This window comes from Notolepis coatsorum (genome assembly GCF_963971535.1).
Source record: "Notolepis coatsorum genome assembly, chromosome: 2".
NCBI lineage: Eukaryota > Metazoa > Chordata > Actinopteri > Aulopiformes > Paralepididae > Notolepis > Notolepis coatsorum.
The window spans coordinates 100,331,084-100,354,488 of NC_140166.1; the positions used below are offsets into that span (position 1 = coordinate 100,331,084).

The 23,405-nt window shown below is 41.7% G+C and overlaps 1 protein-coding gene across 1 annotated transcript in view; it reads left to right on the forward strand.

Moving 5' to 3' along the window:
• The window catches only part of LOC311223894 (general transcription and DNA repair factor IIH helicase/translocase subunit XPB), a 62,573-nt gene that overhangs the window by 28,327 nt on the left and 10,841 nt on the right, over nt 1-23,405 (forward strand). Inside the window, exons 8-13 of the mRNA XM_084308655.1 lie at nt 5,654-5,968; nt 8,241-8,425; nt 8,693-8,895; nt 11,067-11,163; nt 13,472-13,589; nt 16,866-16,984. Of these exons, the coding sequence (XP_084164781.1) occupies nt 5,654-5,968; nt 8,241-8,425; nt 8,693-8,895; nt 11,067-11,163; nt 13,472-13,589; nt 16,866-16,984 (1,037 nt within the window). The remainder of the gene's footprint in view (nt 1-5,653; nt 5,969-8,240; nt 8,426-8,692; nt 8,896-11,066; nt 11,164-13,471; nt 13,590-16,865; nt 16,985-23,405) is intronic.

The following is a 23,405-nucleotide window of genomic DNA, read 5'->3' on the forward strand; positions in this document are numbered from 1 at the left end:
TCGTCATCAACGGCATTTGTTTTTGAATACATACGTTGATCGACTTGATCGATATGAAATCATTGTAGGATCAAGGTGGAATTGACGTCAGATAGTCCTTACCTTTTATCGGGGGTATCCCAAAAAGAATATTCCAATTGTCTGATCGCGATTTCCAGTATGTCCATCGGATCCCCGACATAATCCGGCACAACACATGCATCGAGGGGCCATGGACGCGTTCCAATGTGATCGGGTGAACCGCTAGGCTTGCCTGGACCAAAATTCTCCGCCCGGAGGAAATTAGATGTAACACACGGTGTGAAATAAGGTTTCAAAGGGTGGGCGATACTGCCACCTAGCAGGATGTGGCCGGTATTGCACTCTAGGCATCTCAGAATGATTTCCTATGGTAACACGAGGTCCGTGACATTGCATAGAATAAAAAAATCGAATAAAAGAAAAAACGATGAAAACCCGACTATACTCGGGTATGGTGCTCAACCGCTGGCGAGATAACCCGACTATCATCGGGTCTGGCGCTGAATGTGTTAAGGCTTTGTTATTATGACATTCCTCATGAAAACCATTAATAAATACAAAAATCGATTTTTCCACATACAAATTTATTTGGAATAACAAACCACCACGTATAAAAAGATCCACCGCACAGAGAAACAGAGCAGACGCCGGTGGTATGGCATTTCCAGATTTCTACCACTATTTTAAGGCGTACACCAGGGGAGGAAATTAGGCCACTTTACTCGCCAAATGCGAGTATTTTTTACGTTTGGCGAGTGATTCATGAAGACCACTCGCCAGTCTGGCGAGTTGACAGTGCCACGAGAGCACTGCACAAGACCCGCGGACATAATATAATGTTTAATAAAAGTTCCCGCAGTACTGGCCAACCCGCGGACATATATAATGTTTAATAAAAGTTCCCGCAGTACTGGCCAACCCGCGGACATATATAATGTTTAATAAAAGTTCCCGCAGTACTGGCCAACCCGCGGACATATATAATGTTTAATAAAAGTTCCCGCAGTACTGGCCAACCCGCGGACATATATAATGTTTAATAAAAGTTCCCGCAGTACTGGCCAATCCGCGGACATATATAATGTTTAATAAAAGTTCCTGCAGTACTGGCCAACCCGCGGACATATATAATGTTTAATAAAAGTTCCTGCAGTACTGGCCAACCCGCGGACATATATAATGTTTAATAAAAGTTCCTGCAGTACTGGCCAACCCGCGGAAATATAGAATGTTGAATAAAAGTCCCGTGGTACTGGCCATCAGTCAAGGAAGCACTCGCAAAAGATAACGTTAAACACAGAAGATGGAAAACAGACAGACTGAGCAACGGGGACCTGCATCCAACCCTAGTACAACTCTCGAGTCCAAGGCAAGGACACATTTAAATTACAGAGGTGTATGTTAGTCTATTGCGCACCGGACTACGACGTAAGGTTAGACATTTTATTGCATGCTCAAAAGCCCCTGGCTTGCACATCGCAGTCACGAAAGGGGCTAGCTCAACCAGTGCACAACAGCAGACCAACCCAACTGACGTTACCACAACACTTGACTGTACTTCACAGCACTGTCGTAAGGCCACCGTGCCGTCTTAAAGGCACAGTGAACACTCGGATGCATACACAACATTGACGTGGCTTGACAACCGAGGTTCAAAGTTAACTTGATTGACTGATTGAAAACTTTATTAACAGATTGCAGAATGGGGACAATACAGTACGGCTCAATACACACAATTGTTAAGGGGATGCAGTCGCAGACCAGAGAAAGACTTTCGTCTTGTTTACATCAGGGTCCCCCATTTTCAATTCATCATAACATATGACATACACGACATACAGATAGACAGTACTGCTACATCTATACATTTCACATCTATCTATCTATACACTTCACAACATACTTCGGTTTTTTTCTTTCACTGCCCAACCCAGTCCAACCCAGCATCTTTCACTGCCCAGTTCAGCCCAACCCAGTCCAGAATAGATCCCTCTTTCATGTTAATATGTGTTATGCTAATATTGTGAAGAGTAGAGACTGTTATTAATGTTTTATGCTAATAAATATTTTAAAGAGTAGAGACACGGTGTGATTATTACTATGATTGAAAATCAATTTAGACGAAGACATACAAAGAAGTAATTATCACAATTAGCGATTTTTTTTGGCTGGTAAAAAATCAGTTTGTCTGGTAAAAAAAATCAGATACTCGCCAGTTGGCTGGTAAGCCAAAAAGTTAGTTTCCTCCCCTGCGTACACTTTAAGACCACTTACAACATGGTTTGATCCCCAAGCATCAGTATCCTGGAGAAATTTAGAAGAAAATATAGTAGCTCCACATAGGCTGAAGGACATAGTATACACCAAATTATCAATTAAGCAATGCGAACGGAAATTTGGCCCCATAATTACTCATGCGATCCGAATATGGCGTGAAACACAAAAAAAATATTCTATCCCACAGAAATGGCATAATCATACTCCCTTATTCAATAACAATGCACTCTTGATTGGAAAACAACCTATAAGATTCCCTAGATGGGAAAAGCAAGGCATACACTCATGATGTTTTCAACAAAGTTTTTTTTTTTTTTATATTTTATATCAAACAAATGGGGTTTTTGTAGTTATGATGAAATACGCAAAAAAAATTATCTCACCAAGTCCACATATTATTTTTACGCACAGTTATTGGCATGTTTGAAGGTTCACGGTGTTCCATTAAGGATACCAATTGTACACCACAGATACCACAAATTCTTCTATGAAAGAGAGACATCGAGAGGTTTTGTTTCAGATTTTTATCATCAATTACTAACATCCTCATATGAAACCCTCCATCTAGACTCAGTCTGGAGGAGGGATATACCAGACCTGGAGATAGATTTTGACTGGCAAGAAGCCTGGGCAAATGTTCGACTTGCATCAAGGAACCCGGACCATCAACAAATCAATCTTAACTATATTCACAGGACATACTTAACTCCTATAAGACTGAACAAAATGGGTCTTAAACAAGACCCCAAATGCTCCTTATGTACAAATGGGGACGAGGGGACATTTATGTACTGGGACTGCCCACCAGTTAAGATATTCTGGAAAGAAGTGACCCAACAATTATCAAATCTCTTAACTCTGAATATACCTGTACACCCCTCTGTATTACTGCTGAATGATGTCTTTGAGTGTGCAGTACATCCACAGCTAAAGAGATTGGTTTTATCTGGTATCACAGTGGCTAAAAAGCTGATAGCATCACGATGGTTTCAACCGGAGAAAATGTGCCGGAAGGTCTGGATTCTTACATATCTCGATGTGATTTATCAAGAAATATCTACAGCAAGAATTTTGGGTCTCAATGAATCCAAAATGACAATGTGGTTAGAAGTGGTGGAGAGAATAAAAGCTAGCATATAAAGGTAGTGTCTGGTAGGAACAAGTTATAATGGATGGATTATCCAATGGGGGGTCCGGGAGGGGGGGGGGTACGAGCTAGAGCATATGTGTGTAGGGTACTAGATAACAGGTATTAGGGGTATATCCTGTATAAGACATTTAACTAAATGGTGATTTCATTGGATATGCACTGTTAATTAATGCTTGTATATCTTATCGTGTGTTGTCATGTTTGTTTATATGTTTGTTTAAAAAATAATAAAAAAATAAAATACAAAAAAATCGATTTTTCACTTCCAACCAAGAGAGACATTCATGCACTATAGCAACATTATGTTGTTAACACTTTGTGTGCCACGCCCGAGAATATTCAGGTTTACGCCCCGACCGCTGAGTGCCACGCCCGAGAATATTCGGGTGTTTTTATTTTATTTTTTTATTAGCGATCTGAAATCATATTGCATCACGCGAGCCTACCGTTGGAGATCCAGGGACCGTCGGCGATCAGATGTGAAAAAAGCGCCCCCTATCGTCTCCCAGATGGTAAATCACCCTTTTGGAATGGACTCAATGAAAGTGAATGGGAGAACGGATTTCTGACTCCACATTTTACTTCTCACTGATGCAGCCGGGGTTACCAGAGTTCATTCTGGAGCCTCTGAGCCGTTGGATCAATACACTTATCGATTTTTTCGAATGGTGATCAGGAATTGGAATATACCATTTGGATACCATCTGATGTCAGGTAAGGAATCTATGTTATCAGTGTTAGGATAATCAGACTCGTTTTCACGGAGATATAAGCGTTTCCACTATATGTGATATAGCTGTTTTGACTGTAAAAGCCATGAGGAAATAATAGCAGCGATTATCAGCGCACGGCACGAGCGTGCGTGCGCACCAGGGTTTCCGTTAGAAAAAATTGTTGCCGGCCTCAGTGTCCGGTAGATTTCAATCTACCGGTCAAATGAGAGAAATTCCGGTCAGAGTTTATTGAGCTTAAAAACAATTGATAGGCAAAAGAATGACAACAAAACAAAAGAATGACATCATCAAGGCATGTAGATTTCTAATATTTTTACTTAAAACTAGGCTACTTTTGCGTATAAAGTCATTATATTCCAAATAAAATAAGTCCTGAGACTCGTGCTGCTGCCGACTTTAAATCAAATAGGTGTCTGTGGGCAGTCGCCCGACATTAATAAACAACAGTCTGTTATAATCACATTTTTATGAATTCCGTTATATTGGACATTTGTATTAATTATATCAAGCGAAGAACTGAGAAATTTGGCAGAGAGAGACGGCAACATTATCGTGGGTTTGCGTGACGACTCTCTTCACCTCGCAACGACTTATTTGCAAAGAGTATGGCGCTGCAGAGCAGCTGATTCAGCTGTTATTGGCTCTTTTCTGGGGACCGCACAGCAGCGCCCCCCACCCAACATTGAATTGAAAATGGCTGAATTGGAGTACTGCTGGAATACTGCATTGTGCTGCTGCTGCTCCGGCTCTGCAGCTTCACAAAAGTTCGCACATCCAGCACTAAGCTCTCGCTGACAACGTCGTTGTCATTATTAGAAGCAACGAGGAAACAAATGTAATGATCGTTTCGTTAATCGCATAGGCTATTTAATTTTAGCCTATTTTAATACAATTCAAATAATCAAATTGTGCTTAGACTCAGGGAATTATTTTCACCGGACATTAAGACCGGAGAGATTAAATATGTCGGACTTCAACAGATTTTGCCGGTCAAATACCGGTAATTACCGGCTAACGGAAACGCTGGTGCGCACACATATACTATCGATCATCTAGCGTTTATTTGAAAACGATTCATAAATAGACCGACAAATGATAACGTTCTGGAATATTCCAGTAAAAGGCGATTATCATAGAATGGGTTGTTTTTCCCCGGAAAACGGGTGATTTTCAAAATGCTATCAAACGGAAATGAAGCGATAAAAATACAATCTGCCTTGCCAATGTTGACTGGAAAATGATTCTTTGATAAGCGATGGGCAGATTAGACACATAATTTAAAACATAGATTAGGCGATATTAACGTTAACATTGGCCGTGGACCGTGGCATCAAGGGGGTAAAAAGGAAAACCCGGCGTGGCACTCAAAGTGTTAAAGAAAGAGCAACAGATTGAATTAATTTAAAGTTGGCTTTGCGTGTCTTTTTTCTGGTATGTTTCTCTACGTTAACGTCTCTCCTCTACTCCCCAGGAGCGGGTAAGTCTCTGGTGGGCGTGACGGCAGCCTGCACCGTGAGGAAGCGCTGCCTGGTGCTGGGTAACTCCTCCGTGTCGGTGGAGCAGTGGAAGGCCCAGTTCAAGATGTGGTCCACCATCGATGACTCGCAGATCTGCCGCTTCACCTCCGACGCCAAGGACAAGCCCATCGGCTGCTCTGTGGCCATCAGCACCTACTCCATGCTGGGCCACACCACCAAGCGCTCCTGGGAGGCCGAGAGGGTCATGGACTGGATGCGGAGCCAGGAGTGGGGACTCATCATTCTGGACGAGGTCCACACGATCCCTGGTGAGCGATCGAGACTCTAGATTGCTAGATTCGTCTCGTATATATATATATCCATGTGACTTCTGAGGGTTGTAGTGGAGTTAGGGATGAAAAGGCTCAGGAGGTAGAACAGCCGTATGGTAATCTGAAGCTTCCCGGTTCGATTCCGGCTCCTCTCCCAGAAGCTTGCCGAAGTGTCCTTGAGCAAGACACTTAACGTCACGTGACCAAATTCGTCCACATTTTTATAGGATTCGATCACATTTTCATAACAATAGTGAATATAACTTACCCTGCACCGTTTTCATTGAGGTTTCTTACAAATTAACTATGTTTTATTTGTCCTTTATATGCGGATAACATTAAAATCTTAAATTGTGCCATTATGTTCCCCTTTAGACAACAAACATAATGCTAATGATTAGGGATGGGTACCTTTCACATTTGAACCGATACCGGTACCTGTGAATCGATACCGGTACCCAACGGTACCTTTTTTCGGTACTTTAGTCTCAAGAAATTTTATTTACCTACCTCAGTCATAAAAAAAAAATCCAAACTTCAAATAACTACAATTTCAACAGTTTTCGGCTTGTCATTGCTCCGACTGCTTTGTTGTTGAATCAAGTCAAATCCTAGGTAAGCATATTGTGCGTGTGAACGTTGACATGAAAAGAAAAAAGTAAAAAAAAAAAAGTAAAAAAAAAAATAACAATTTTTTTTTTTTTTTTTTTTTTTTTTCCCGGTTTTTCACTTGATTCGATACTCGGTAGTACCGACGTGTTTCGGTTCGGTGCCTCAAAAGTACCGAATTCGGTACCCATCCCTACTAATGATGCACTTTTGTTAAGATAATTAGGTGACCATTCTCGGTCACTATATTCAGGTCGCATTAATAGTTTAACGCTCAGATCACGTTTTCCTAATCCGGTGCTGACCTGTGAACTAGGTGATAAATGTCTTGGGATTTTTAGTCATAACATTTTCACCTTTTAAACCAATGCTGCCATCTACTGACAACAGAAAGTGTTGTGTATAACGTTAAGTTGAGAGGCTACCCGCACTTGTAAACACCGTCGCCCAAAACACATTCTAGACTCTAGAGATTCCCACTTTTTACTGGTACATACGTTCATATCTAATAGTCTTTGGATGACTAAATATAGATGAATTGAATACTCATGAAATTTGATATATATATATTCTAAAATAAGTATAATTTCACTTCATCTACCTGTCGACATGAAATTCCCAAACGCTGACAGTAAAAAAAGCCTGGATGTCGCGCAAAATTGGGGCGTGACCGAATTTGGTTTTGGGCGTTCCCAGACAAAGAGTGACCGAGATTGGTCTACGTTCCGTTAACCCCTAACTGCTCCTCCTGGTGAGCAGGTTGGCACCTTGCGTGGTTGCCTCCGCTGTCGGTGTGTGAATGTGTGAGTGAATGGGTGAATGTGAGGCATCAGTTGTAAAGCTCTTTGGATAAAAGCTGTTATATATAAATTAAATGCAGTTCATTTACCATTTTAATGATGACCACGGTAAAATTCCCTGAACCGTGTTTGATTACAGCACCACTCCATTTCGAATTAAAAGGTAGTCAGCCAGCACAGCCCGTATTAGCTAGATACAGTTGCTAGGTAGCTAATGTATTTGTTTGTGACAAAACATTTCCCCACCTTCCATGCTCTGCTGAGGAACTTGATGTTTCAATTTATGTGTCAACTACTAGAGTCAAAAACAGGATAATAGGTGCCATTACTGATGTCAAACAAAGCGATACAAGGTACTCCTCTGGCATTTTTTTTTTGTATATGTGTAATATGGACCTTGAGTCTGGAATAAAGTCTTCATCAATGGCTTCTTTTTTAACTGTTACGCGAGGTGCTCTGCCATATGCCGACCCAGCAAGCTTCTAGTTAGATACACCGCAGTGGTGACTTGCCAGTCCTCGTAGTGATGTAGTGGCAAGTGGCGGTAACATAGCTTTCAGTCGCCAGGGCACTGGGGCAGTCTGTCGTCAATGCAACTTTGTGAGCAGCGGTAACGTTGGCTAGCTGTGCGAGCAACTCATCATTTGGCCTTCGCCGTCAACCATACCGCCATTGCCTTGGGTTATTTTCGCTGCCCTTTGTGGGTCACAGTTCAAAATCAACGCTTCTCTTAGCCCGCTTAATTTTGCAAGTAAATCCTTAATGATCAATCAATCGAGCTTCGATTAATTGTTAACATCCCTAATAGATAGATAGATAGATTGTGTTATAACAGAACAGTTCTGTGTTCCACCCTGTAGCCAAGATGTTCCGTCGTGTTCTGACCATCGTCCAGGCCCACTGTAAGATGGGACTCACCGCCACGCTGGTCAGGGAGGACGACAAGATCGTGGACCTGAACTTCCTGATTGGTCCCAAGCTGTTCGAGGCCAACTGGATGGAGCTACAGAACAACGGTTACATCGCCAAGGTGCAGTGTGCTGAGGTAAGTCCTGCGCTCGTAGCAATGAACTCCAACAACCCCTAAAGACTGAGATTCTCCCCTCTGTTGCAGAGTTTAAGACCTTGATCACAAATTTTGGAAACAGATTTTGGTTGATGTCTGTCTGTCTCTCTCTCTCTCTCTCTCTCTCTCTCTCTCTCTCTCTCTCTCTCTCTCTCTCTCTCTCACTCTCACTCTCACTCTCACTCTCTCTCACTCTGGAACGAGTGGATGACAAGTGCCTGAAAGAGTCGTGCGTGTCTCTTGCAGGTGTGGTGTCCAATGTCTCCAGAGTTCTACAGAGAGTATGTCGCAATCAAGACCAGGAAGCGTATCTTGTTCTACACCATGAACCCTAATAAGTTCCGGGCGTGTCAGTTCCTGATTCGTTTCCACGAACGACGCAACGACAAGATCATCGTCTTCGCTGATAATGTTTTTGCCTTGAAGGAATATGCTATCCGTCTCAACAAGTAAGTTCAAGTTCAAGTTCAAGTTCTTTAATAGTTGTCATACAGAAGTACAGAATACTTTCATACAAAATGCTTCTTACTGTTACGCTCCAGAGACTGTGCTAGACAAGATAGTATCAAATAACATAATATAGCATGTAATTTAGAAGAAGAAAAATGAGGTCACAGTGTTCGGTATAGACATATGTACAATGTTCTGAGTTACCATATAATATACAATACTATGCAGTGTACTAATGTACAGTACTATCTAGTGCAAAGCAGAAATGGGATGAGGTACAATTTTAGGTACAATTTACAGTAAGGTGTACGAGTTGTAGTGCAATCCTTCATCAATAAATATAAAGTGTGGGGAGTGGGTGCTACAGTGTGTTTGTTTAAAGTGGGTGTGTGCTATAAAGTGTGTGGAGTGGGTGCTACAGTGTGTTTGTTTAAAGTGAGTGTGTGCGTGTGGATGTGTGTGCTATGTGCGTTTGGTGGTTGTTGTTGTGTAGTGTTCATTCATTGTTCGTTTAGCAGCCTGATGGCCTGGGGATAGAAGCTTCAAAGACAAACTAAATGCATAGCTTTTAGTGCAAGAGTGTCCTTGATCGCCTTTATGTTTTGTATCTCTATTCTCTAAGCAATTAGATTTGCTACAAATGCCCCCTTTTCAACACATCACTGTATGCACGTCTGTAAATTGGCCATTGTTATACTCTCAACGAGAAATGTATTTGCTAACACTCGTTTACAAAACCTTCCTTGGTCTGACCTCTCCTTATTTGATACACTGGTTAAAATGTTCATCTACTCCCTATAAAACCAGAGCTGCTTACCATATCTCGCTAGATGTTCCCCATGTTAACACTTCCTTTGGTCAATCCTCCTTCCAATTTGCTGCTCCCAGTAGTTGGAACGAGGTGCAAAATACTTTGAAAATGGACAAATTGATCCCCCTCACTGCTTTTAACACTTAGCGCACATTTAGTGCTTGAATGCCCACCATCCACTTCAATGTTAGCATTAATATCGCCTAATCTATGTTTTAAATTATGGCTATGTGTCTAATCTGCCCGTCGCTTATCAAATGACTCATTTCCAGTCAACATTGTCAAAGCGGATTTGTTTTTTTATCTGTTAATTTCCGTTTTATAGCATTTTGAAAAGCCCTCGTTTTCAAGGGGGGAAAAAGATTCCATGATAATCGCCCTGTACTGTAATATTCTAGAACGTTGTAATTTTTCGGCCTATTTATTAATCGTTTTCAAATAAACGCTAGATTATTGATAGTATATGTGTACGTGTGCACGCTGGTGCCGCGAGCTGAAAATCGATTCTCTCAGTTCCTGATCGCTCTTACAGTCAAACAGCCATATCACATTATAGGGGAAAAGCTTATATCTCCGTGAAAACAGGTCTGATTATCCTAAGACTGGTAAAAGAGATTCCTTACCTGAGATCAGATGGTATCCAAATGGATTATTCCAATTCCTGATCGCCATTCCAAAAATCGATCCTTTTATTGATCCCACGCGTATACTGTAAAACACATATTACACGCTGTGCTGAGGGTCCAGAATGAATCTGATCGGCTCCGGTTACATGCGTGAGAAGTAAAATGTGGATTCCGGAGTTTTTTTCTCTCATCCATTTTCATTGAGTCCAATCCAAAATGGTGCATTACCATCTGGGAGACAATAGGGGGCGCTTTTTTCACATCTGAGCGCCTGGCGGGGCAGGTTTACCAACGGTAGACTCGGTTGATGAAATATGAATTCAGATCGCTAATAAAAAAAATTAAACAAGAATTCTCGTGATGGGCATTCAACCCGCGGGCTGATAACCCGAGATATCTCGTGATGGGCATTCAAAGTGTTAAGGACTCTATCACAGAGTTGTTTACACACATCTGCAACTGTCACCCTGCCTTTTAACTGTAATTTGTCTGTTCTACTTCATGTATTATATAACTTGTACGTTTATTTGGTTGTTTGTTTGATGTGTGTTTTAATTATCGTAAAATGATCATCTGTCTCTTTTCTATTTTATACCATCTTTTGTCCCCTTTCCCTGTTACCATCATTGTAAATAATAATTTGTTCTTAATTGACCTGCTTGGTTAAATAAAGGTTAAAACTAAATGGTTTGTACTACAAAATGTTCTCATCTCTCTGCTCTGTCCACTCCAGGCCATATATCTACGGTCCTACCTCCCAGGGGGAGCGCATGCAGATCTTACAGAACTTCAAACACAACCCTAAGATCAACACCATCTTCATCTCCAAGGTAGCGTAGATGGTTCCTGTGTGTTAAATAGTCCACTGGTCCAGCTGGACCTTGTTGACACAAAAGCAGACACAATCTTAACAAGCCTGCGGCTGCTTTTATCCAGGTGTCTGTTCAGAGGTCTATAATATATATATACCGTAATTCCTCTAATACTAACCCCGGCTTGTATTTGCTTAAACTGTAGCGGGTACCAGGCTTTTATTAGGAGGAGGCATGTATAAGAGAGAGGCCTATATTTCTAATTTTCAAAGAGATCATAATGAATAAATCAACATTTTGTGTCAGTTTGAACCCAGTAAAATGTACTGGGTTCATTTATTGAAACCAAGTACTGTATGAAATAGTAAACAGTGCAATTACAGGTGGTCACTGGTCATTTCAACGTTTTCAAAGTGAAATCAAGTAACTAGCTCAGTATGCAGCTCAGTATATTAGTAACCCGGCTTGTATTAGGAGGTCTGCTTATAATTGCTTAGCTCAAGAGCGCACCCGGCCATTAATAGAGACCCGGCTTGTATTTGAATACCGGTCACTATTAGAGGAATTACGGTATATATATATATATATATATATATATATATATATATATATATATATATATATATATATATATATATATATATATATATATATATATAGTAGTTTCCGCATCCAGTTGAGAGGGAGGAGGGAGCCACGGCCCCATTGCTATTTAAAAATGTCTTTGGTAACTTGTAGAAGATGACAGAAAGGCAGCCTTTGGTCGAGAAGAAAAGTCAAACAAATTCAGTCGTATTGTGATTTCAATTTTAAATCAAAATAGTCATGATTATAATTGTTTGCCATAATCAAGCAGCCCTAGTTGATATTATGTTATCCAAAAAGACATTGTTTACAGAGTAGCAAACAAGTCTTATGTTTGAAAATGAAATCATTGAAAGCAGTGGACTAAAAGCTCACATCTGCCTTGTAGCTCTGCCGACCCAGTTGACTTTCTGTCGCAATGGCTAATCAACAGATTCTTTTTCAAGTTATTCTGGTATCTTACACACAAGTGGAAGTGGAGTCCTCTTTTTACACAGAACATTGCTACAGCAACATAACTATATGCTATACTCTATATAACTATACACTATACCTCAGGGTTTCCGTTAGAAAAAATTGTTGCCGGCCTCAGTCTACCGGTCAAATGAGAGAAATTCCGGTCAGAGTTTATTGAGCTTAAAACTAGGCTACTTTTGCGTATACAGTCATTATATTCCAAATAAAATAAGTCCTGAGACTCCGTGCTGCTGCTGACTTTAAATCAAATAGGTGTCTGTGGGCAGTCGGCCCGACATTAATAAACAGCAGTCTGTTATAATCACATTTTCATGAGCTAACGAATTCCGTTATATTGGACATTTGTATTAATTATATCAAGCGAAGAACTGAGAAATTTGGCAGAGAGAGACGGCAACATTATCGTGGGTTTGCGTGATGAATCTCCACCTCCCAACGACTTATTTGCGAGAGTATGCCGCTGCAGAGCCGCATATTCAGCTGTTTTCAGGCCCTATCTGGGGACCGCTCAGCAGTGCCCCCCACCCAACAGCTGAATTGCCAATGGCTGAATTGGAGTATTGCACTGTGCCGGCATTGCTGGTGGGTTCTGTGGCTCTGCAGCTGCATGCACTCGCAAACCCAGCACTAAGCTCTCGCTGACAACGTCGTTGTCATTATTAGACCTGCTTGGTGAAGCAACGATGAATCAAATGTAATGATTGTTTCGTTCATCGCATAGGCTATTTAATTTTAGCCTATTTTAATACAATTCAAATAATCAAATTGTGCTTAGAGGGAATTATTTTCACCGGACATTATGACCGGAGAGATTAAATATGTCGGACTTCAACAGATTTTGCCGGTCAAATACCGGTAATTACCGGCTAACGGAAACCCTGCTATACCTATACTCTATACACTATATAACTATACACTATACCTATACTCTATACACTATATAACTATACACTATATGTATACTATATACACTATATAACTATACACCTATCACCCTGAACACACTGTAAAGGACTAAACGGGACAATTTAACTTTTTTCATCATAGGTGAGGAAAACGGAGCTTTGTGTTTTGTTTTTACATGTGGAGACACTTGAGAGGTCTGAGTGAAATACTCTGAAAGGGGGGAAGTCACTGGGAAGGGGTAGGTAACCCTCTGTTTTTAGGGGTTGCTACTAAAATGGTTGAGATCCACTGCTTGTCTGTGCAACTCCAAATGCTCTCTCACTGCTACATTCACTGTGTTTTCTGTCACTAATCACAGGTTGGAGACACTTCCTTTGATTTGCCAGAGGCCAACGTTCTGATCCAGATCTCCTCTCATGGTGGATCTCGCAGACAGGAAGCGCAGAGGCTTGGCAGGGTTCTACGAGCCAAGAAAGGTCTGATACTTCTGCATGTTCAAACACATCACACAGACTGGCAGCTCAGAGGTTGGGCAGGGTTCTACGAGCCAAGAAAGGTCTGATCAACAGATCACACAGACAGGATGCTCAGAGGCTCGACAGGGTTCTACGAGCCAAGAAAGGACTGATCTGCCTGTTCAAAGGGGCAATAACTCGATGTCTAGGACAGTAAACTACGTTCTGCCTAATATAGGTCTTTGTGGTAAATACTCCTTGTGAGCCAAGTATGACGAATACATTCCAAGGACACAATGGTCTTTCACCCAAACGATATCTGTGTCAGGAGATGAAACAGATACTTGTACTTTTTCATCATAAAAATGCTCTCTTGGTCAGACCTTAGTGTCCTCTTTTAGTCTACCAATGTACGTATTTCTGTGATTTACTGTTGTTTGTGTCGTGAAGGTAATTGATCGATTAGTGGTTATTAACATTCTTCAAGCAGTGTTTTGGGGGTTGATTAGTGGTTATTAACATTCTTAAAGCAGTGTTTTGGGGGTTGATTAGTGGTTATTAACATTCTTAAAGCAGTGTTTTGGGGTTGATTAGTGGTTATTAACATTCTTAAAGCAGTGTTTTGGGGGTTGATTAGTGGTTATTAACATTCTTAAAGCAGTGTTTCTGGGGTTGATTAGTGGTTATTAACATTCTTAAAGCAGTGTTTTGGGGGTTGATTAGTGGTTATTAACATTCTTAAAGCAGTGTTTTGGGGGTTGATTAGTGGTTATTAACATTCTTAAAGCAGTGTTTTGGGGGTTGATTAGTGGTTATTAACATTCTTAAAGCAGTGTTTCTGGGGTTGATTAGTGGTTATTAACATTCTTAAAGCAGTGTTTTGGGGTTGATTAGTGGTTATTAACATTCTTAAAGCAGTGTTTTGGGGGTTGATTAGTGGTTATTAACATTCTTAAATCAGTGTTTTGGGGGTTGATTAGTGGTTATTAACATTCTTAAAGCAGTGTTTTGGGGGTTGATTAGTGGTTATTAACATTCTTAAAGCAGTGTTTCTGGGGTTGATTAGTGGTTATTAACATTCTTAAAGCAGTGTTTTGGGGGTTGATTAGTGGTTATTAACATTCTTCAAGCAGTGTTTTGGGGGTTGATTAATGGTTATTAACATTCTTAAAGCAGTGTTTTTTGGGGTTGATTAGTGGTTATTAACATTCTTAAAGCAGTGTTTTGGGGGTTGATTAGTGGTTATTAACATTCTTAAAGCAGTGTTTTGGGGGTTGATTAGTGGTTATTAACATTCTTAAAGCAGTGTTTTTTGGGGTTGATTAGTGGTTATTATTTAACATTCTTAAAGCAGTGTTTTTTGGGGTTTATATGTCCCTTCCTCCCTGAGTCTGTTTTGTTCTGCTGCCTCATGGCAAGATGGATGCTTAGCATCACAACACAGAGAATGAAGCCAGTTGTCCTGCTTGTCCCAAACCAAACATATGGCAATTCCAGTGACATGTTTTTTTGATAGTAGGCCAGGGCTGGGTGGTTAATTGAGTTTCAATTACAATTTTCTCTTCCCACGATCATGAAAAAAAGAGAATTGAGATAAAACGATTATTGTGCTGTGTGGCTCTCATTTTGTCTTGTGTTGTAAATGTAGTGCACCCTTCCTTCACAGTGGTGCACTCCGCCCTTCCCCCCTCAAGCCCAAACAGAACGTTTCAGTTATTTTGAAACGTCTTTGGTCATTTGAAGATGACAGAAAGGCAGCCTTTGGTCGAGAAGAAAAGTCAAACAAATTGTCGTTGTCATATGATGTTCTCAAATCGACAAGTACTCATGTTTAATAATCATGCTCACATTGTTCTAAATGTGTTTAGATATGAAATGGGGTTGACGTAGAGCCCTATTTTTACACAGGAACTTTGCTACAGCATCATAACTGCTTTGGCCTTGAGATTTAAAGGTGCTATAGATAACATTTGATGTAGAATATATATATATATATTTTTAATAATAATAAATGGATAAAAAAAAATAAACATCCACAAAGTTTTTAGAAAGGTGCAGAATAAAAGTATTGCTCCCCCCCAAGAAATTATTGATTACATTATCATTTAAAAATGAATGTTGTTTACATGTTGCATGTATCCCCTCCCTACTTCCTATTTCCCCACGTGGAATGCACCTCATTGGATAAATGACATGCTGGTGTTCTAGTGCGACATCTAGTGGCTGAATGTTTTCTATAGCACCTTTAAGACTTTTAAGTTTCTTCCTGCTTCTGTCAACAGACAGACAGACATTCTTAGGGGGCTTTCACACTAGCCATCGGGGTAGAATCAGAGCGCGATCGCACCAGAATATCGCGTGATGAGAACGCTCCCCCCCCCCCCATCCCCGGGGGCGCTGATTTGCTCCAAACCTGGACCGCTGGAATAGGTGGTCTCGGGTACGCGCCAGTGTCCCCGACAACGGAGCGGGGGGCGTGGTGTGCAAGCTTACTGTAATGCTTTCATGCTTGCTTGAATTTTGGGCAGATAAAAACATACAGCAACAACTGGACAATACCCACAAAAACGATATTTATGGGCAATTTGGCGAGTTCAGACCTCAACCAAACAAGCATGTTGAGCCTCACGGCTCAGTGGATGAAAACTTCGAGATGAAGCCACGTTACAAGCACAAGACTTCCCTGGCTCGCATTAGGCTTGGCAATTTTTTTGCCATTGCTATGTCTACTATACATTGGTTTCTTGTTCGAATGCATTTATTTCTATAGACCAGTGGTGCCCAACCAGTCGGCCGTGATCGACCGGTAGATCAATGACATGCAATATAATTGACGCAAGCAATGGGCTAACGTTAGCTGCTAACTAGTAATAAATAGGCTAAGCTAACTAGCGTTAGCCGCTAACCCTGGAAAACACTCAAAGCGGACTCCACGACACCAGTTCCATTCGTGAGAAAAGGGGGTGGGTTATATTGACAAGGCTTGACAACAGAGGTTCAAATATAACTTCATATTTATTGGTTATTTGTTTCTTTATATCAGCATCCAGTTTCCACCACCGTATGTTAAACTCTTCCTGTGTTGAAGTTAGAGTGTAACATCATCGCCTACGGCAGCTTACACGCTCAAAACGCAAACCGTAAACAAAACCCGGAGTGTACCAAGACTGCAGTGTGTACGCAAACTAGAGGGGGGAGAGGGAGGGGGGAAGTTCGCACCCAAGGACGGAGCGGAGCACCCGCTCCTAATGAGAAAGCCCCCTTACGTCATTTCTCTCTCTTTCTCTACCTGCTCAGGGATGGTGGCAGAAGAGTACAATGCATATTTCTACTCGCTGGTGTCCCAGGACACTCAGGAGATGGCCTATTCCACCAAGAGACAGAGGTTCCTCGTGGACCAGGGCTACAGCTTCAAGGTATGTTCCCCACCACACTAACTCTGCTCTGGGACGCTCCTCAAGGCTCAGACGTAGTCTAGAAACACAGGACGCTTAAAACTATGTGGATGGACAGAGCATCGGTAGAGCATCACACTTTGAAACTGAGGGTCAGCGGTTCAAGTCCCTGTTCAGGCGATAAATGTTTGAGCGGTGCAGTGGTTAACACTGTCTCACAGCAAGAAGGTCCTGGGGTTCAAACCCCAGCAGTGGTTAGCACTGTCTCACAGCAAGAAGGTCCTGGGGTTCAAACCCCATCAGTGGTTAGCACTGTCACAGCAAGAAGGTCCTGGGGTTCAAACCCCAGCAGTGGTTAGCACTGTCTCACAGCAAGACGGGTCTGGGGTTCAAACCCCATCAGTGGTTAGCACTGTCACAGCAAGAAGGTCCTGGGGTTCAAACCCCAGCAGTGGTTAGCACTGTCTCACAGCAAGAAGGCCCTGGGTTCAAACCCCATCAGTGGTTAGCACTGTCTCACAGCAAGAAGGCCCTGGGTTCAAACCCCAGCAGGAGGCCTTTCTGTGTGGAGCTTGCATGCTCTCCTAGAGTTTACATGTGTTTCTTTCGGGTACTCTGGTTTCCTCCCACACCAAAAGACATGCATGCTAGGTTTCCTGCCGTTGCCCTTGACCAAGGTACTGGCATAACAACTGGAGTTGGTCCCCGGGCGCCACACTGGGTGGCTGCCCATTGCTCCTGAATAGTTAGGATGGGTCAAATGCAGAGGATTCATTTCCCCAAGGGGATTAATAAAAGGTACAACTTAACTGAACTTCAGGTGAACCAGCTCTTTGTTCCACCAATCTCCTTTGAACAGCGCATGCAGAGCCATATTGTATGTGAATGTTGGGCAACGCATGGACAGAAGAGTGGTGCACAGACATGCTTATGCCTATACATTATGCTGCTATTAGATCTGCTATTGCATCGTTTTAGTCCGTGTGAGTCCAGTCCGCGTGAATACTTTCCCCAAGGCAGTTGTCCTTCCGCGTTCGGTTTACGCGGCCTGATTGGCCACTGACGCTTCTCTCAACGCCCAATCGCGTTACTCCTAACGCTCGCTCTTAACTTTCAGAACTTCTCTCAGTTCCACAAGTCCATCAGCTACCTACCTGCATTAATATACTACTAACTATCAACTAACTCGCTACCGCCGTGCATCAATATACTAACTAACTAGCACATCAATGCACTAACTAGTATACTACCGCCGTGTATCGCTATACTGCTACCGCCGTGCATCAATATACTAAGGCTGCGGTTAGACCTTTCGTTTCATTTTCGTTTCATTGTCATACGCGTTTCGCCGCGACGTCCTGCGCCTCGAGTCACACTTTCGTTTTTTTGTTTGTTTTTGTCACCTGAGCACACTGATGTAGTACACTGCCAAAGCAGTAGGTGGCAGTAGGTGGCGAACATGAAGGCAATTTCAACCAATCAGAACTTGAATGTGCCAATACACTTCCTGGAAGCTCCAGCAAAGAAAATATCAACAAGGCAGGCGCCTATGGGCGCCACCATCTTGCTATTTACTCAATGCAGCAATTCTTTTTCAGCAAAGCCTAATAAAAGTGCAATAAACAAAACGGATACATTCACTGTGTGTTCTGCCTGTCATTTGTTGATGAAACAAAACTAACATCAACACAAGTGACCACCAAGAGCGGATAGTTTAGTCTAAAAAAAGATCGGTAGCATTGTTAGCTGCATGCTAACGTCAATGGAGTATGCCATTATAACAGTATAGCATTGTGGCTAGAAGCTAACGTTAGCTCACGCTATTTAGCCAGCACCAAACTATGATATCGAGAGCTATCAGTAGTTAGATAACATTAGAGACAACGCTGTGTGTATTAAACAAAGGTGAATAGATGACTGGGCCATTTTGTTTAATGCTTGTTAAGTTGAAAGAGCAGCTTTGAGCTAACAGGATCTGATAGCTCACGTTAGCCAGCTGCTCATGCAATCGGTAATGCTAGCAGAATGAATGGATGTAAACTTTATTTAACATATTGCATATGGGTACAATACAATACGGCTCAATACAAACAATTGTTAAGGGAATGCAGACTGTTGTAGCTTGGACTGGGGTCCTTATAACAATAACTTGACAACACATGGTAGCTGAAGCTATTTGGGACACGGAGCTATGTCCCAAACACACACCCACACACACACTCTGTTGTCACCGGAAGGGCACGCAGATGGTATCTACTGCGCATGGGCGTTTTCGCAACAACGGCTTATGCAGACTACACGCTGTTGTCGGCATGTTTTTTAGCGGTTCTCCAAAACGCAAACACAATTTAGCGTTTCAGCCGTATCCACAAAAAAACGCCAAAAAACGCATTTCTGTGTAATAGGGACATGAAACGTATTCAAAAACGTATAAAAAAAACGCCACAAAAACACCAGTCTAACCATGGCCTAACTCACATCAATGCACTAACTACTACCGCCGTGCATCGCTATACTGCTACCGCCGTGCATCAATATACTAACTATTGATGTGATATCGATTGATATGAATAGCTAGTTACGTTAATATAGAGATGAAAACTACGTTATTTATATTGATGTCGATTGATATGAATAGCGCGTTACGTTAATATAGAGATGAAAACGATACGTTATTTATATTGATGTGATGTCGATTGATATGAATAGCGCAACGTTAAAATAGAGAGATGAAAACAATACGAGGAAATGGGCTACATTTAATATAGAGAGATAGTTAGTTTTAGTATATGATGCACGGCGGTAGCGAATTGAGTGATAGTGAGTTGAGTGATAGTTAGTTTTAGTATGATGCACGGCGGTAGCGAGTTGAGTGATAGTAGTATATTGAGCGAGTAGTTAGGCGATAGTAGGGCTAATGCGATTGGGCGCTGAGAGGCCAATCAGGGCGCGCAAACCAAACGCGGAAGGACAACTGCCTTGGGGAAAGTATTCACGCGTCCAGTCCATGCAGGGTGCGTTGATATGCTCAAAGGGGACGCTAGTCTATTTGACTTATTATCACTGTTTTAATATCAGGAGTGGACAACAACTTGACTGTAACCAGAGAGGAGCCTACATGCAGTGAGCACAATCGAAATCCAAAATCCCACTTCAGAAACAGGGAAAGTGTCACTTTCTAGCAAAGAAAGATATTCACTTTTTGTAATGTAATGACTTTTACACACTTGAAGTTGGTAGTAAAATGAGTACAAATCTGACAGGCTTAATTGACCCAACAAACTGAGCCAAATAGAAACTTTAGGGGCTGAGAATTTCATAGATACCCATGATAAACAGAAAATAATCATAAGCATCAACAATGAGAGCCGAAGATTTTATTCCCATTGGGTGTAGGAGGTTGAGGGGGAGTTATGGGACCTGGACATCGGATAGATAAATGACTAAATGTAAATGTGAATAGCCAACAAAAAGGACATGTCAAAGTATTCCTTTAAATCTTTGCACTCACGCCTCTGATCTGATCACAACCAGTGTATACCACTTCAGACATCTCTATTCACTACCTGCTCTATACCGCTTCAGACATCTCTATTCACTACCTGCTCTATACCACTTCAGACACCTCTATTCACTACCTGCTCTATACCACTTCAGACATCTCTCTATTCACTACCTGCTCTATACCACTTCAGACATCTCTATTCACTACCTGCTCTATACCACTTCAGACACCTCTATTCACTACCTGCTCTATACCACTTCAGACATCTCTATTCACTACCTGCTCTATACCACTTCAGACATCTCTCTATTCACTACCTGCTCTATACCACTTCAGACATCTCTATTCACTACCTGCTCTATACCACTTCAGACACCTCTATTCACTACCTGCTCTATACCACTTCAGACATCTCTATTCACTACCTGCTCTATACCACTTCAGACATCTCTCTATTCACTACCTGCTCTATACCACTTCAGACATCTCTATTCACTACCTGCTCTATACCACTTCAGACATCTCTATTCACTACCTGCTCTATACCACTTCAGACATCTCTATTCACTACCTGCTCTATACCACTTCAGACACCTCTCTATTCACTACTTGCTCTATATGACTTCAGACATCTCTATTCACTACCTGCTCTATACCACTTCAGACATCTCTCTATTCACTACCTGCTCTATACCACTTCAGACATCTCTCTATTCACTACCTGCTCTATACCACTTCAGACATCTCTATTCACTACCTGCTCTATACCACTTCAGACATCTCTATTCACTACCTGCTCTATACCACTTCAGACATCTCTATTCACTACCTGCTCTATACCACTTCAGACATCTCTCTATTCACTACCTGCTCTATACCACTTCAGACATCTCTCTATTCACTACCTGCTCTATACCACTTCAGACATCTCTATTCACTACCTGCTCTATACCACTTCAGACATCTCTATTCACTACCTGCTCTATACCACTTCAGACACCTCTCTATTCACTACCTGCTCTATACCACTTCAGACATCTCTATTCACTACCTGCTCTATACCACTTCAGACATCTCTCTATTCACTACCTGCTCTATACCACTTCAGACATCTCTCTATTCACTACCTGCTCTATACCACTTCAGACATCTCTATTCACTACCTGCTCTATACCACTTCAGACACCTCTCTATTCACTACCTGCTCTATACCACTTCAGACATCTCTCTATTCACTACCTGCTCTATACCACTTCAGACATCTCTCTATTCACTACCTGCTCTATACCACTTCAGACATCTCTCTATTCACTACCTGCTCTATACCACTTCAGACATCTCTATTCACTACCTGCTCTATACCACTTCAGACACCTCTATTCACTACCTGCTCTATACCACTTCAGACATCTCTATTCACTACCTGCTCTATACCACTTCAGACATCTCTCTATTCACTACCTGCTCTATACCACTTCAGACACCTCTCTATTCACTACCTGCTCTATACCACTTCAGACATCTCTATTCACTACCTGCTCTATACCACTTCAGACACCTCTCTATTCACTACCTGCTCTATACCACTTCAGACATCTCTCTATTCACTACCTGCTCTATACCACTTCAGACATCTCTATTCACTACCTGCTCTATACCACTTCAGACACCTCTATTCACTACCTGCTCTATACCACTTCAGACATCTCTATTCACTACCTGCTCTATATGACTTCAGACATCTCTATTCACTACTTGCTCTATATGACTTCAGACACCTCTATTCACTACCTGCTCTATACCACTTCAGACACCTCTCTATTCACTACCTGCTCTATACCACTTCAGACATCTCTATTCACTACCTGCTCTATACCACTTCAGACATCTCTATTCACTACCTGCTCTATACCACTTCAGACACCTCTCTATTCACTACCTGCTCTATACCACTTCAGACATCTCTCTATTCACTACCTGCTCTATACCACTTCAGACATCTCTATTCACTACCTGCTCTATACCACTTCAGACATCTCTATTCACTACCTGCTCTATACCACTTCAGACATCTCTCTATTCACTACCTGCTCTATACCACTTCAGACATCTCTATTCACTACCTGCTCTATACCACTTCAGACATCTCTCTATTCACTACCTGCTCTATACCACTTCAGACATCTCTCTATTCACTACCTGCTCTATACCACTTCAGACATCTCTATTCACTACCTGCTCTATACCACTTCAGACATCTCTATTCACTACCTGCTCTATACCACTTCAGACATCTCTATTCACTACCTGCTCTATACCACTTCAGACATCTCTATTCACTACCTGCTCTATACCACTTCAGACATCTCTCTATTCACTACCTGCTCTATACCACTTCAGACATCTCTATTCACTACCTGCTCTATACCACTTCAGACACCTCTCTATTCACTACCTGCTCTATACCACTTCAGACACCTCTATTCACTACCTGCTCTATACCACTTCAGACATCTCTCTATTCACTACCTGCTCTATACCAGTTCAGACATCTCTCTTCACCTGCTCTATACCACTTCAGACATCTCTCTTCACCTGCTCTATACCACTTCAGACATCTCTATTCACTACCTGCTCTATACCACTTCAGACATCTCTCTATTCACTACCTGCTCTATACCACTTCAGACATCTCTCTATTCACTACCTGCTCTATACCACATCAGACATCTCTATTCACTACCTGCTCTATACCACATCAGACATCTCTCTATTCACTAGTACCTGCTCTATACCACTTCAGACATCTCTCTATTCACTACCTGTTCTATACCACTTCAGACATCTCTATTCACTACCTGCTCTATACCACTTCAGACATCTCTATTCACTACCTGCTCTATACCACTTCAGACATCTCTATTCACTACCTGCTCT